We start from the raw sequence: 15,196 nt of genomic DNA, 5'->3' as shown, positions 1-15,196 counted from the left end.
TTACGAACGATTCCGTATCAAACCGCACGTTTACAAAGAAAACAACACTGTTGCCATACGACACAGCGATTGAATTCAGCTCTTAAAGCATCAATAGGCACGTCAATGTAAATATTACTGATAAAACAATTCATATTCGCTCATAAATTCAACAGTAGCACAATGGGACCCATCACATTTGACAATCCACGGTGTGATCAAAACATAGCCTTTTGTGGCCGTTCGAAACAAAAAGAGGCCACAAAGGCTCATTCAATACTTGCGTTAGATATCAATGAGTAATGTAGGATGCATTTTCAACGAACAGGTTGCATTATCTTGAAGTATTTTGAAAAAATGCTGTTGATTTCCAACACTGAAATGGCATAACACGCGAACACTTTGGCTGATTATCACCATAAAACACTTCACCACACCGCAATAGTTCTTTTAAGGATCGCGAGACGAGCCACGGTACACAATTTCTCACTCACCTTGTTGTTTATTTGCTATTTTATTGAAACAGTTTTGAAAAACTTCATATAAATGCATAGGCTCGTCATCGCTCGTCGCCATTTTGGAATTTACTGTCCAAATAAAGCATAGACAATAAAGAAATTTATCGCCGGATGTTCGAAAATTGTACTGAAATATTTTTATGCCTTTTTGTACCTTGTTGAAAATAAATATTTAAAATGTGTTTAAAGCTTTAAAAATATATAAAAGTAATTTTATTATACGACATTCATATTTAATGGCTTCAAATTTTAAAAAAAATTAGAAAAAGCTATAAAACACTGGTTTCTATGGAATTTATATTCGAACTATTTCGTACGTGACCGCGGATAAGACCGTATGAGGTATTTTCTCAGCCTATCCATAGACTTTCCTACAATCGCCGACTGCGCCATTTTTTTGCTACGAAAATTAAGTTTGATTGACGTAAGAGCCTGACAAAATTTTCGAGTGCACTTCAAGAAAACGAAAACACACATTTCGCATACATGTAACATGTTCTCATTGAATTCTATAAACACACAAAATCAGGTGAGTCTCCAGTTCCTCACGGCTTTTATAAAAACATGGAATGTTCGTATCAAAACATATTTTTGTTTGTCATCTGTATAACCTTTGTTTCTCTCTCCTTGCAGATTCTTTTAAGTTTTAGTCAGTTATCGTCTCGTTATTCAAGTGTTTTCAAGCGGCAGAAACAAAGCAGTGGTAGACATAAAGATGTGAAGCAAAAGGAGAGGAGTTTAGCTTCGCGTGAAGCAATAATTTGCAAGGAAAGTTGCGAGGAAGCTTTGAGGAATGTGGATAAGAATGTCTTAGCTGAAATGCGGAGAGTCGACTTGCGCAGCCTGGCTCTTTTATCAGCGCCGCGGCAGTCAACTTCTGCCATCTCGGTGCTCTCGGGATCTTGTAAAAAGATCTCGTATATTTCTGAGGATACCTTTGAGAAAAATAAAAATGGCTGGTCGCAGCGCAGTACGCCGACTGTGTCCGTCGAAATTGGCGGACGTAAGACCAGGTCAGAGTCCTTACTAAATAGTTGCTGAAATAATATGTTCATGCAAATGTTACTTTGGCAGTAAGTAAAAATAAATGCTAAAGAACAGAAAGGTTCATGCGAGTGCTGTCTACCTACTTATATTGTATTGTAAAGACATTATGTCCTTGTTAGTAGCCACTGGCTGTTTGCCAACGTGACTTGGAAACAAATGAGGAAGCTTGATAACTTATATAATATGAGCCGATATAGTTAATTTGTTGTTGGATCGGGATAAGGATGGTAATGATATGCATGCCAATGGTCTAACAGTTAGTGATGACGTGACCATGTAAAGTGGAGATGAAAATGTAGGAAAGTAGTATTAATAATATATCAGCCACATTGTTCTTGTCAGTGATAGTATCACCATCTCTCTCATCAACATGTTCCTCTTTACATTCAGGGTTCTCAAATGTCTTGAAGTCCCCATAAAAATGTAATTAAAATTTTAAACATTGGGCAGGGATTTCAAAACTGCTTGCTTGACCTCCTTGGGTTTCAACCCACTTTGGGAACATTGTTTATTTATTTATTAATATATGTGCACAATAAAACAATCTATTGTGTATTGTTGCTTGTCGCCTCGCACGACATCCACGAGTCAGGCAGACGTGTGGAATATTTTACATGAACCAGATTGTTGCAAATGGTTTGTTTCAGACTAAGCCTATCAGGCGCGCTGTGGCGGCCGGCGGCGCGCTGGCGGCCGACGGCGACGCTGCAGCTGCGCGAGTTCAAGACGCAGCGCAGCGTTAGCGCGGACCTGCGCCGGAACCCCAACCTCGTCAACCGACTGCGTAAGTTCTTTGGTTCGTATAGATTGGTGGCTATTTCATTTACAGTTTTATTCATTATACAGGGAATGGAGGGAGGCCTTTGCGCAAATTGCGTAGCAGGCAAAACAGTTTTTTAAAGCCTGCAGGTGTGTCTCACAGCTGGGCAAAGGCTTCCCCTTCATTCTTCCAAAAATTTTTATGACAAGACCTTTTATGTTTCTAGAGGTAAATAAAATAAATATAGGTATAGGGATGACTCTCTCTTGGACCTGTCTACCCTGAGCCTAGGATGAAAACAAGTCGATATTTCAAATCAGATTTCATTTTTGGTCAATGAGACCAAATAAACTCTTCAGCTATCATATTTATACAGATTTCTTGCTGCATTATAAATTATGTATTTAAGGCTAAGTATTTCTGTCTCTCATCCTCGCGTGTCGCCTCGTACGACACCCACAAGGGGTTAGAGTGATCCTATTCCAGGGCGGAACCACTACCACATGTTCTTTACGCCCTGTTCATATATTTATTCACAAATCGCGTCCCATCTCGCACTGCCATAAGCCAAATGAGTCAGAACATTAGTTCCCAAACAAACTGCTTATCAAGGGTCGGAGCAGTTCAATGTTTTGTAATTACTTGCTTAGTGTGATAAGCGCCAAATGATTATGCGTAGGTGACTTCTAGAACACGCATGACGTTTTTTTTATGTTGCTAATTATATATAAGTACATATAAATGAATTCTACATGGATTTGATTGGATTTGATGGAAGAGTTTTTTGTGAATTGTTTATCAGGAGAGTTAGAACCGAAAGGAATGTCAGGCGTGCGGTCAGTTGTATTTTAGACTGACTACCCAGGCTTCGTGGCGTCATAGCTACGAATGATATCAAAGAGTGTGATACTAAGCACTACGCATAAAGTATACATAACACACCAAGAATCACAGACAAATATCTGAAAAGTTTTTTCAGATATTTGACATAACACATTGACACAAATAAATATATGAACAGGGCGTATGTATGCGTTATTGCGAACACTGGTCTCAGATTTAATTCAAGTGGTCTAAAGACATGTGACATAACTCCTACTAAAAACATCTTCACTAATACCGCCATCTAGTGGCTTTGTACGTACACTAATGAACTTAACAGCGTGCCTAATCGTACGAAAGACATGCGACCATAATGGACCCCGCTAAATAATAATTAAAGCACTGTACAGCCAGTGTAAATTTTCATCCTTTTTCAGGACTAAACACATTCTCGGAAAGCACAGAAAAACAGACAGCATCCGGACCGGACGTGGCTCCTCGGCTTGAGAAACTTCTCAATGAAGACCACCACCTCAGCTCGCAGCAGAAAGACAAGATCAAGATTGCCTTCGCTGAGGGCTATCTGGCTGGTGAGTGTTGTTGTATAGACAAGGTTTTAGGTACACTCTAGGGCTTGTGCAGAACTGACGAGCTCTACGGAGGCACAACTGTAGGTACAAAGAGCAGATTCAATGCTAAAAGTAAGATAAGTAATTATTTTAATATAATGGTCTAATGGAATAATTTGTCCCTAAAATACACATTTGCACATGGTAGATTTTTATCTGTAAACGTCGTGAAGCACTAAGAAAGGATTATTAGCAATTCGTTCCCTAAAGGGTTGAAATATTGTCCATAGAATTTATGACGCGTAAATTTTGAACATTAGCTTCTTACAAAGCTTGTGAGCACTATAGGTAAGAATTTTAGGAGATTCGTCCCTTAAAGGGTTCAAATAGGGGGTGAAAATTATTTAACACACATTTTAGTTCGAAGCCGCGGGTAAAAGCTAATGTCTCTGGAAGACCGGCAAAGAATTAAACTGGTCTGGTCTGGACACGAAGGCGCGGACAAAGAGTCAGCGCCGGCGGGGGTCGTCGCGCCGCGGCTGCAGAAGCTGCTGGACGGCCAGCTGGCCGATCTTCAGAAAGACAAGATCAAGATTGCCTTCGCTGAGGGGTATATAGCTGGTAAACATTATTATCACTTCCATGTAGCTAGGAAGGAACTTCGCGTACCATTTAACATTTAAAAATGCGTTTTCTTGTCGTAAATCATGTATTGCATTATGTCTAGAATGAAATATATTAAGTACTAGCTGTTGCCCGCGGTTTCGGCTTAAATTTTCCACGTGAACAGTTATTTTTCCGAGATGGAAAGTACCCTATGTACTTCTCCAAACTATGCAAATTTTCAAGAATATTGGTTGAGTGTGAGGAGGTATCAAACAAACGAACAAAATTACTTTCGAATTCATAATATTAGTTAGGATTTATGAGGAAATAATTGATTTTCTCTATCCTAATCCGAAATAGATATATCTCGTCTAACTTAGATACAAATGCGATCAAACCTGGGGTTTGATTGGGTTTGATCGTATTTGTATCTAAGTTATATACTTTACAGTCGATTAGTTGCAATTAGATGAAGAAGGTTAAATTAGTGAAGGTAGACGCTTTTAGTTGTAAATTCTCCTTTTGTAACATTTTGGTAAATATAGCTTTCGCCACTAGCTTCACCCAGGTCTTTCAGCTCTTTCACCCTCTTAGGGGTGGAATTTACAAAACTACCTTTCTTAGTGCTCTCGATTTACTTATGTGCAAAATAACAAGTTATTTCGTTTATCAGTTTCGACACTGCGTTGATATTGTACGTCCTACATTACTTACGATTCCATAAACGTCGTTTGTGAAGTCAGTCAGCGTCAATCGTACCCTGTCCTAATAATAATGTTATTTATTTAGAGCCATAAAAATGTGTCCCATTGATGGGCAAGGGCCTCCTTTTTTCCATTAACGCAGGTATATTGAGATTAAAGAGAAGAACAAGAAAGAAGACGCAAAAGGCGAAAGACAACCTATCGCAACCGGTTGAGTGTAGGAGATCCCTGCATGGGATAAGTTCGTCATGTGTACATGTATCTTTCTATTTGTTTTAATTTATGTACATTTTTTGCACAAGAAAGTTATCACAAATAAAATATCAATGGTAAGGGAAACACGGAACAAACTCCACGTGCATACAAGAACTTTTTTTTTAACGTTGAATTATTAAATGTATTTGTAACCTTTCATGGGAGTAATGTTGCCTTTAGCTGCCTAGGCTATGACTAAAGGATTAGTCGCCTCGTACGACATCCAGGCATAATGTTACAGCTGAAGAATGAAATGAAGAAAATACCTTGAAGAAGTTAAGGTTAATTATTACCCTCGGGCTTTCCGGCGTCACAGTCCCGCAGGAAGCCGGGAACACGCGCAGATGAGAGAGAAATAAATGAATGATACCACGTGATCGTTCCAGGCTCGCACCCGGACAACGCCCGCGGCACGAAAGCTTCGAAATATCTAAGAGTGGTCCAGCAACTGCTCACCATCGTGCTGTTCCTTGCCATCTTCGTCAGCCTCATGGCGTCCGTCAGCGGCACGGTCTTCCGGTAACTATGCTTAATGTTGCGACCCTAGACGTTATGCGTTAGAGGAAATAAAATAATATTTTTTTATTTTCATGTAATGTTGTGTCGGCGCATCACGCCCAAGAGACGTGTAACTACAGGGTCGGTGCAACGTCATAATATGCTTTGTTTATTAATCTTCATCATCATATCCAGTGTGTTTTTGCTAAAACTGGTGTCAGATTTTATTCAAGTCGCCTAAAGGCATCTGACATGACTTTTACGACTACTTATCGCCATATAGTGGCAGGTAGCTCCATACACACTAGTGAACTAAACTGTCCACCAGTGTTCAGGTTTCCTCACGATGTTTTCCTTCACCGGAAGCAAGTGGTGGTCTATGAAATCTATATAAGTAACTAGCGGCCCGGCCCGGCTTCGGACGAGGACATTAAATTGACACACACAACAGTGAAATCGTCATCGAAATCCGTTGCGTGGTTTAAAAGAAGAAAACTTAGAAACAGACAGCTCGGGGAAATGGGTGAAACGGTCCCACAATGCTGACCGCTCATCCGTCTGCTGCGACCCCCATCAGGACATTATAATAGAAACAGACAGACTTCCTACAGAGTTAAATTTATCCACGTCACTTCAGTTTCCATGACAATGCATTATTATGATAAGCACGATCTGATGTTGCACCTATGATCAGCTCCTGAATGGCTTATGGTCCTTGCAGTTTAAACGTATTAAAATGTAAATATTGTCGTGTTCAGGATCCAGCTGGGCAACCAGGTGGAAGTGGACCCGGAGGACATCTCCGTGACGTTCGACGACGTGAAGGGGGCCGACGAGGCCAAGCAGGAGCTGCAAGATGTCGTGAGTACACTGCACTCGTCACACTGTTATATCACGTGGCTCAACTTCTTTGTGTCTTGCAAGTTTTATGACTTTACAGTGATCTTGGGTGAATTTCACGTTCGTTCGAACGCGGCGTGTAGTGTTTCATTAGTGTCGGACATGTTTTGAATAATCTTTTTTTTTTTTAATTAAACGTTTATAAAATTAACATTGTGCCAGTACTTTACTTATTTATAAAATATGATAATTAAATTGATCACTGTGTATGGTAATAAACACTAATGGCAGCCCGCAGCGGAGTTCAAAACTTTCGTGAAATTCACCCTTTTAATCTATACGTATAATGAAACGGTAAGCGGTAGCACATCCAAAAGCAAAAAGATGGGTCGATGACATGAGAAGGGTTGTCTGTCGAAACTGGTTTAGTAGGGCCAAGTCAACCGAGAGGGATGGCAGTGAGCGAGGCCTGTCCCCAGCAGCGGAGGAAGAGGATGATAATAACACTGTAAGTGGGCTGTGTACGTACAATAGTGAAATATTGAATAGTTACAAAGACAAAGAGATTACAATACAAAGAGTATTGAATATGATAGAGCGGTACGCACGCGCGGCAGGTGGAGTTCCTGAAGTCGCCCGAGAAGTTCTCGCTGCTGGGCGGCAAGCTGCCCAAGGGCGTGCTGCTGGTGGGTCCGCCGGGCACGGGCAAGACGCTGCTGGCGCGCGCGGTGGCGGGCGAGGCGCGCGTGCCCTTCTTCCACGCCGCGGGGCCCGAGTTCGACGAGATCCTCGTCGGCCAGGGCGCGCGTCGCGTGCGCGACCTCTTCAGTCAGTTCTGTTCTCATTCACACACACTTCCGGGACGGAAACGGATTTTTACTCACATACGAAGTTGTGGGCAAAAGCTAGTCTTTAATAAGACCAGTGAAATTGCGTGGGACGAGGTGCTAGGCGAGCGAGGGATTTATTCAATGAGCGTTTTTCGTAAAAAAAAAGTAAAAAAATGGACACTGGGCTCCAACACTTCGCAGCTAAATAAGAAATAGGAAAATACTCAGATGAGAGACACGATGTTAGGATAACATGGAACTACCAAGACTCGCTTATTTCCGTCTGTCACTTGACCGTAGAACTATAACAGACAATTGAAATTCTAATAGATGATGTTCATACAAGCTTCATATATTTTTTTATTTTTGACATTAGGAAAAAAGTATCCGCGATTTGACTATACTTTGTAAAATATGACTCGAATCAAGCAAGCTTTGACAGCAAGATGAACCAATATATTCGAAATGAGAGCGACAGAAACAGATTTATTATATTCATACTATTTAGGGTGGTTCACAGAGTGTTTCGACCGCTGCGGCTGCGCGGTCTTTACAATCCGTCAATTTCCTTGAGGAAGGAATCATTTCCAAAATCAATCATTCATAAAATTGACATTACTACAATACAGAGTAATCAACGTAAAGTCATATAACAAAACTCATTCTTGTCTTTGTTAAAATTTGAAAAATTGTAATGACAGCGCTGTTATATTTTACAAAGTATATTTGGAAAGTAGCCAGACGCTTTGTGCCGTGATATGAGAATCTCGTGGATATAGAACCAAGCCGCGTCCCACAGAGGCGGCCAAGGAGCGCGCGCCGTGCGTCATCTTCATCGACGAGATCGACTCCGTGGGCGCCAAGCGCACCAACAGCGTGCTGCATCCCTACGCCAACCAGGTACGCCAGGCAACTGGGGATCCTCTGGTAACTTGCGTTTGTAATATTATAACATATAACGAGTCATGATCATGATATAATGAAACACTTGTGCTGCGTCATGATCTTAACGACGAGATCATCCTATCGGATCGCACGCCAGACCTAACAAACAAACGGGCACTTTATTTCGAAGTTTTACGTCGCACTAAAGGTGAACAGCAGCTCGCATTGTCGTGTTCCGGTGTGAGGGCGAGAGAGGCGTGTGGTCACAGGGTACTGTGGCTACAGATCCTAGGACACAGAATAGGCAACGCGCTTGTTACTCCCCAGCGTTGACAGGCTGTGGTGACCACTTACCATCAGGGCCACATGCTTGTTAACCTGCTCGATAGTATAGAAATGGCGTAAACTAAGATGTGAACCTTGATAACTGTCGAGTGAGCTCTTCTCACGATGGCGTTGGAAACGCTTCGCTACATGTAATGATTACAATTGATTGGCAGACGATAAACCAGCTGCTGTCGGAGATGGACGGCTTCCACCAGAACGAGGGCGTGATCGTGCTGGGCGCCACCAACCGCCGCGACGACCTCGACGCGGCGCTGCTGCGCCCCGGACGCTTCGACGTCGAGGTCGGTGCTTACCATCACATATATTACTAATATTGAGGACGTATGTTTGTTACTCTTTCATGCGACATCTACGGGACGGATTGTTATGAAGTTTGGTACACGGTTAGAATATAATCTGGAATAACACATGGGTACTTTTTATATCGAAATTCCAACGGGAACGAAGCCCCGGGGCGTAGCTAGTGATAAATATATTTGGATATCATATACAGTATTGGTAAACATACCGATTTTGGCGGGACGACTCTTTTTAACTCGGGAATTTTTAACCCCAATGGAAGAGGAACGCACTGTATGGCTGGTAGAAAATGAATTTAAAATAACGTAACTATTGGAATAAATATTACATTATATCGTGTCTTTCATATTTAATGACAATTCGACTGCGTTGTTAACGACAGCGGCTGTTTACGAAGGCCTTTAGCAAGGTCGTTATCCAAATAACTAATATTGTAAAAGTGAAACCAAGTTTGTCATCTCTTCATGGTTTATCTGTTCAATTAATCTTTTTGAAATTTCGCATACATATACATAAACGTATCCGGGGAAAACTCATATTGTCGAAGTCGTGGGTAAAAACTAGTGTTTTATAAATATTTTTGCGAAGTTTTAATGCTCGAGCGCCACTAAGGGAAGATCTTCCTCAGGCTAGTCGTGTCTGGGGAACTTGGGCTCTGGCGGTATTTCGTATACATTTTCCCACCTATGGCCTGATTCTTGAGCAATAGAAAAAAGTTCACATTTGTAAAAAAGTTCAAAGTTCGAAATTATTTCGAGCGTAACAGTTTGTGCATTCTCAGAACTTCACAATCGAAAAAATTCAATCCTAAATCACTCGAACGCAACGAGTGATACGATTCAAGCTGTCAAAATTGTATTGTAAACAAAGTTTGAGGTTATTTTGTTTGACTTTCTTAATTTGGACTGTGTGAAAATGAATGAGGAAGAATTCAGTGCAGAACCGGCCCGCCGAGTATCGAGTAGGCAATAGTATTTATTGATCATTTTCTTGGCGCAGGTTCACGTGCCGACGCCGGACTTCGGCGGGCGGCGCGACATCCTGCAGCTGTACCTCGCGCGCGTGGCCGCGCACCCGGCCGTGGACGCGGACGAGCTGGCGCGCGCCACCACCGGCTTCACCGGCGCCGACCTCGAGAGCATGGTCAACCAGGCCGCGCTCAAGTCAGTCACTCAATCTGTTCTCACATTACACTGGGAACTATTTGTCTGTTTGCTCACTCCATAATAATGAACATTTTTTCCGAGCGAAAAATTCAGGCGGTCCGTTTTCGATTTTGTATGAAAAAGCTCCCATACGAAAAGTTGTTCAGTATCATGGACCGAGCATAAAGTCACATTTTATATTTGTGTGTACGTGTTTCCCCCAGAGCGGCGATAGATGGCGCCAGCACCGTGACGATGAAATATCTAGAAGACGCCAGAGACAAGGTGCTGATGGGCCCCGAGCGGCGGTCGCGGCTGCCCGACGAGGAGGCCAACACCATCACTGCTTACCACGAGGGCGGCCACGCCATCGTGGCTTACTACACCAAGGTGAGTGGAATGAAACACCTACTTGGCGACTGTTGTTGCTGAAATTTGTTTATTTCAAGAGTCTATCGCTCTTTTCAAAAGTTAACACATGGTTTGTTACCTCTTTTCGCTTTGTCTGCTTTACCGATCTTCGTGAAAATTTGCTGGGAAAAATAAAAGTTCCCGTAGGAAATTAATGACAAAGCCGCGGTCGCTATTACTATATAATTAGAGAGTGAGCGCATGTCCGTGTCCGCAGGACTCGCACCCGCTGCACAAGGTGACCATCATCCCGCGCGGGCCCTCGCTGGGACACACCGCCTACATCCCCGCTAAGGAGAGGTACATTCATTTATTTATATCATGTGTTTGCATCCGTCTAATCTATTGGTCGTATCTGGTGCAACGAATTTCTCTCGCAATACAGCCAGGGAATGTCGCCAGCGTTATGGGCACATTGCACCGAAAAGTATGAACTTCATTATTTCTAGTAAAAACAGTTCCTAGCAAACCTAAATAAATAATGCAGTTGTGCACAAAAATAAAATAAAGGGGCGGCCTTAATGCTAAAAGCATTGTCTACCAGTCAGTCAACCTTCGGGAAAAACTGAAAAATGTATATTTACTCAGATACCACGTGACGAAGCAGCAGCTGCTGGCCATGATGGACACCATGATGGGTGGCCGCGCCGCCGAGGAGCTCATATTCGGCAACGACAAGATCACCTCCGGTGAGTCACGACATGCGCTGTGTGTGTACCCTAACATACGCGTTTGTTCACAATTAAACTGTGTCTTACTAGAGACAGATAGAAGAACTCTTTATTTCAACATTTACAGAAATAACATAATTTTTGCTGAGTTTTACTATCTTACTAAATCTTTTTATGATTTTACAGCAATATAAATTGAAACATACTTTTTAGGAAATCACTTTCGTGCTAAACGAACACACTTTGGCAGTTATGTTACTGCCTTTACAACGCCTCGTTTAGTAAGGTCGAACAAGAGTTATGATATCATTGAACTGTGACGTATTACTTCAGGCGCGTCGTCCGACCTGAAGCAGGCGACGTCGATCGCGGAGCACATGGTCCGCGAGTGGGGCATGAGCGAGAAGGTGGGGCTCCGCTGCATGCAGTCGCCGCCCGCCGACGCACTGGGGCCCTACACCAACGAGTTGGTGAGACTGCTTTGTGTTCTCTCAGGGCTTATGAATTTGCATTTTCTATGCAGCAAAAACCAAAACCAGTGTCGGTTTCGTGGATCTTTGCGATTCTTCCTTGTATGGAGCTCGCATTTGACAAGAGTAACCCTTGAAAAGCTACCGAACCATTATCGTTTCACTGTAATGATGGAGCATGTGTGATTCAGACGGCACCTAAACCTTCTTCAGGAATCACACTATCTTTTGGTGACAGCATGAAAATCCGTGTAGTAGTGTTTTTGAGAGTTTATCGCGGACAGATAGACAGACGCGGCAGAGGACTTTATTTTATAATATGTAGAAGGATATATCTGACATGGTACAAACTACCTCGCGCCGTGCAGGTGGACACGGAGATCAAGAAGATCCTGTCGGAGTCGTACGAGCGCGCGAAGGCGATCCTGCGCACGCACGCGAAGGAGCACAAGGCGCTGGCCGAGGCGCTGCTCAAGTGAGGACCGTTTTACTCATTTTTATTTCGATGACTATTCGAAGGCCCTTCTATTATTAGAAACACCGTTGAAAATATTACTGTGTTTCAAAGATACGACGAAAATGAAATCACACATCTTTGCACTTAATGACACTAAAACGTAACGTCACGATAGTGATATCTTAGGGACACAAGCTATGTACGGCATTCACCTTAAATATTGCGTTTATGGCGATGACTTCTTAATATAAGTTGTTGCAAAAACTGTTTCTTTCAGATGGTTGAGTTTATTTTTATATGGATTTACCAATCAACTTTAAATCTTCTTATGATTTTTATATTCCTTCACTGTAAATTTCTCTCCTCGTTTAGGTATGAGACGTTAGATGCGGACGACATCCGCGCCATCGTGAACGGCGAGAAACTGAAGATCGAGCGCAAACAGGGCAAGGAGCCCAACCCCTCCCCCGCCCCCGCGCCGCCCACCGCCCCGCACCCCTCCCTCCTGCCCACCGCCCAGCCCGCCCCTGCTTAGTGCGGTGAGTATGATAGACGATATTCTGATGATCTGTTCTTTAGATGTGACGAGTGCATATCAACAGTTATATGTGGAAAATAACATTACTGGTATGAAGCTGAAGATTAGGCGCAAACTACATTATGGTGTTCTGTGTATATTATATGGATGATATATTGAACTATGTTCAAGATTTAGCGTTGCCTCCCGTCTAGCCTCTATACCTGAATTTGTATATATAGATGATATGCTAATTTTATCCTAACATGGAAAATGAAAGTTAACGCAATAAGGAACCATTAATAATTTATAGAATTATTGGACAGAATTGGTTGTAATTTAATAAAACCTTGAATGTAACGCAGGATACTTCTTGTTATGAAATATCTTAAGAGCTATTAGCGGGCCGCATCACGTTGATCCAATAAGGCGTTTTGTTCCAGATGTTTCCGCCGCGAGAGTGTACCGAGAATTTTGCAGGCCGCAGATACCGCAATAAAAATAAGCAAAACTAGCTTCTCTTTCATTGTAGCTAGCACGGCGCCATACCGCCGACTTGTTAACGATATTTTTAAAATGCTGTAAAATTAGCCTCGTGAGAAAGTAATTTTTTTAACACAATATCTATAAAAATATTATTTCTGTAAGAGTAATTACGAATGATTGATGACTACAGAGAAGTGGGACATAAAACTTGATCAAATAATGTATTATGACAAAATTCATAAAATGTAAAACATTTTCGTTTTCTTAAGTAAAAAAAGTGATAGTTACTCCATCTTTTGAAACGGTAAAACAAACGGTTGTGATCAGAATATGTCTAGTCAAACTTGATTGGAGTACAAATTATGAATTTATGGTCACACCACAGTCGGCGGTATTTTGCGAGCATTTTATATAAAATAAAGACGGTTTCACTGCTTACCGTGAAAAAAGGAATGCCGAATTTCTTTATCACGGTCGGAACAGCAACTTTATATCAGAATTATGCAGTCAAGCTCTGCAACTGCACGGCTTTTGTCAGCACAGATCGAGGAAACAAAAATAAATTGTGTAACTCATAATAAAGTTATGACTATAAAACAAAAACAAGAGCCAGCGCTACTTCATCAACAGACAGTTAAATGAAAGTAGTTATTTGCCTCGATCTGCACTGACCCTATTACAAGGCGTAAACTAAAGATGTTCTTTAAAACTAATGTTTTGGTTATGAAGTCTGCGCGCCAATATGTCTTTAAAACTGCGACACCGAATAGCAAAAATATATAAAGGTGCTGTTTTTAATTCTGGCAACACCAAGTTTTTTAATGAATGGTAACTATCGTTCTATTGTGTTTGTACTACTATTTTGTGTCGCATTATAGTTATCTTCCTTCCGTAAGACTGGGGGTTATTGTGACGTAAGAGATTTAGTGTTGTAAATATAAAGTTGAATAAATATTGTGTGTTATCGTCTCTGTTGTTTTATTTCATGCGCAGATGGAGATTTAAAAATTGTGAAATGAGATAGTAACAAGTAATGAGACTTATTGAGTGAAATAGAAAATGGGTCATTTTACCTATAATATTGATCCTACTCCTAAATAGCTAAGCTTTAATTAATCGAAATATAGCGAATTTATTGTATCGAAATCTGACATTGTACCTGTTAGTCCATATTTAATAGATATAAAATGAATTGGTGGAGTACAAAAAGGTTTCAAAGAATTTATTTAAGGACAATTTGATGGCGAATTTGTCACAAGCCTCGGCTACTTCACAATAATCCCAAGTTCTGTACATGAAATCGCAAATCTCTTCGCGTATTGTATTTTAAGAATTAGGTACTCTTAGAACGCAGGATATCATTTTATTGAAATCCTAAATCAAACTCTGTTTTATCTCAATTTCTGTTATTTACTTTGTAGAGCTTTAGATAAACTGCCAACTTCTAGCCGTCATTTGAAAAGACGTACAAACAATTGTTTTTCGAAATTTTATATACATATTTCTTATATACAATTACGAAAAATGTGTAATCCACAAATAACCAAAATGTATATAAGTAACTCTATTGCAATTTTTGTTTCTTCACATTGTTCTAAATAAAAAAAATTGTTTCAATTTCGAAAATACTGGTGCGTATTTTCAATTGACGGCAATATTGTACTGTTTACTTATAGGATTATTATTTAATTAGGAACCAATTGATCGCGCCCAGTTGATTTGTGAAGTTGATTACATATTTTTATATAAAGATTGGAAATTAGCAAATTTACATTTACACATACAAATATCATGTTTTATAATATATCCAGCCTTTTTCTTGCAATAGAGAAAATAGTACTGGAACACTTGATTTAATGTTACGAGTGAAAATCATTCATTCTTTGATCTTATGAAGTTACTTGAGAATCAAATATAAGCAAACTATGAAATTCCTTGAACTACACAAATCAAATGACGTTGCGTCGGATATTGCAAATAAATAAAATGTTGACATAAATGTGCTTTTTTTGTTCAACTTACCCCAATTTCTACGCCCCACATTCCGAACTCAAAACCTTGCGTCTAGATGTGAGTTT

General features: G+C 40.9%; 2 protein-coding genes across 4 annotated transcripts in view; one reads left to right on the top strand and one right to left on the bottom strand.

Moving 5' to 3' along the window:
• The window catches only part of da (daughterless), a 78,463-nt gene extending 77,869 nt beyond the window's left edge, over positions 1–594 (bottom strand). For both annotated transcript variants that reach the window (XM_053765475.2, XM_053765477.2), the window contains exon 1: positions 474–594. In XM_053765475.2, the coding sequence (XP_053621450.1) occupies positions 474–555 (82 nt within the window). In that variant the 5' untranslated portion in view covers positions 556–594. The remainder of the gene's footprint in view (positions 1–473) is intronic.
• Positions 595–867: 273 nt separating this feature from the next.
• Positions 868–15,117, top strand: YME1L (YME1 like ATPase). 2 transcript variants are annotated; one of them, XM_053765460.1, is made up of 17 exons: positions 868–1,026; positions 1,131–1,510; positions 2,192–2,328; positions 3,564–3,716; positions 5,647–5,779; positions 6,517–6,619; positions 7,216–7,426; positions 8,228–8,328; positions 8,814–8,942; positions 9,961–10,124; positions 10,331–10,496; positions 10,735–10,817; positions 11,106–11,206; positions 11,522–11,658; positions 12,027–12,133; positions 12,488–12,654; positions 13,076–15,117. In XM_053765460.1, the coding sequence occupies exons 1-16, from the start codon at positions 991–993 to the stop codon at positions 12,648–12,650; spliced, it is 2,304 nt and encodes a 767-aa protein (XP_053621435.1). In that variant the 5' UTR covers positions 868–990; the 3' UTR covers positions 12,651–12,654; positions 13,076–15,117. The 2 variants fall into 2 exon arrangements, with proteins under 2 accessions (XP_053621435.1, XP_053621434.1); XM_053765459.1 differs by having other exon boundaries at positions 2,192–2,340.
• The last annotated feature ends 79 nt before the right edge of the window (positions 15,118–15,196 follow it).

Source organism: Plodia interpunctella, chromosome 27 (assembly GCF_027563975.2).
Source record: "Plodia interpunctella isolate USDA-ARS_2022_Savannah chromosome 27, ilPloInte3.2, whole genome shotgun sequence".
NCBI classification, from domain to species: domain Eukaryota; kingdom Metazoa; phylum Arthropoda; class Insecta; order Lepidoptera; family Pyralidae; genus Plodia; species Plodia interpunctella.
This window is presented reverse-complemented; position numbering and strand designations above follow the sequence as displayed.

Bases quoted from the DNA above. Each gene is read 5' to 3' on its own strand.
- YME1L (XM_053765459.1), top strand. From the start codon at position 991: ATGTTCTCATTGAATTCTATAAACACACAAAATCAG. The intron at 7,427-8,227 runs GTCAGTTCTGTT...CGCGTCCCACAG, and splicing joins TCGCGTGCGCGACCTCTTCA to AGGCGGCCAAGGAGCGCGCG. The intron at 11,207-11,521 runs GTGAGTCACGAC...GTATTACTTCAG, and splicing joins CAACGACAAGATCACCTCCG to GCGCGTCGTCCGACCTGAAG.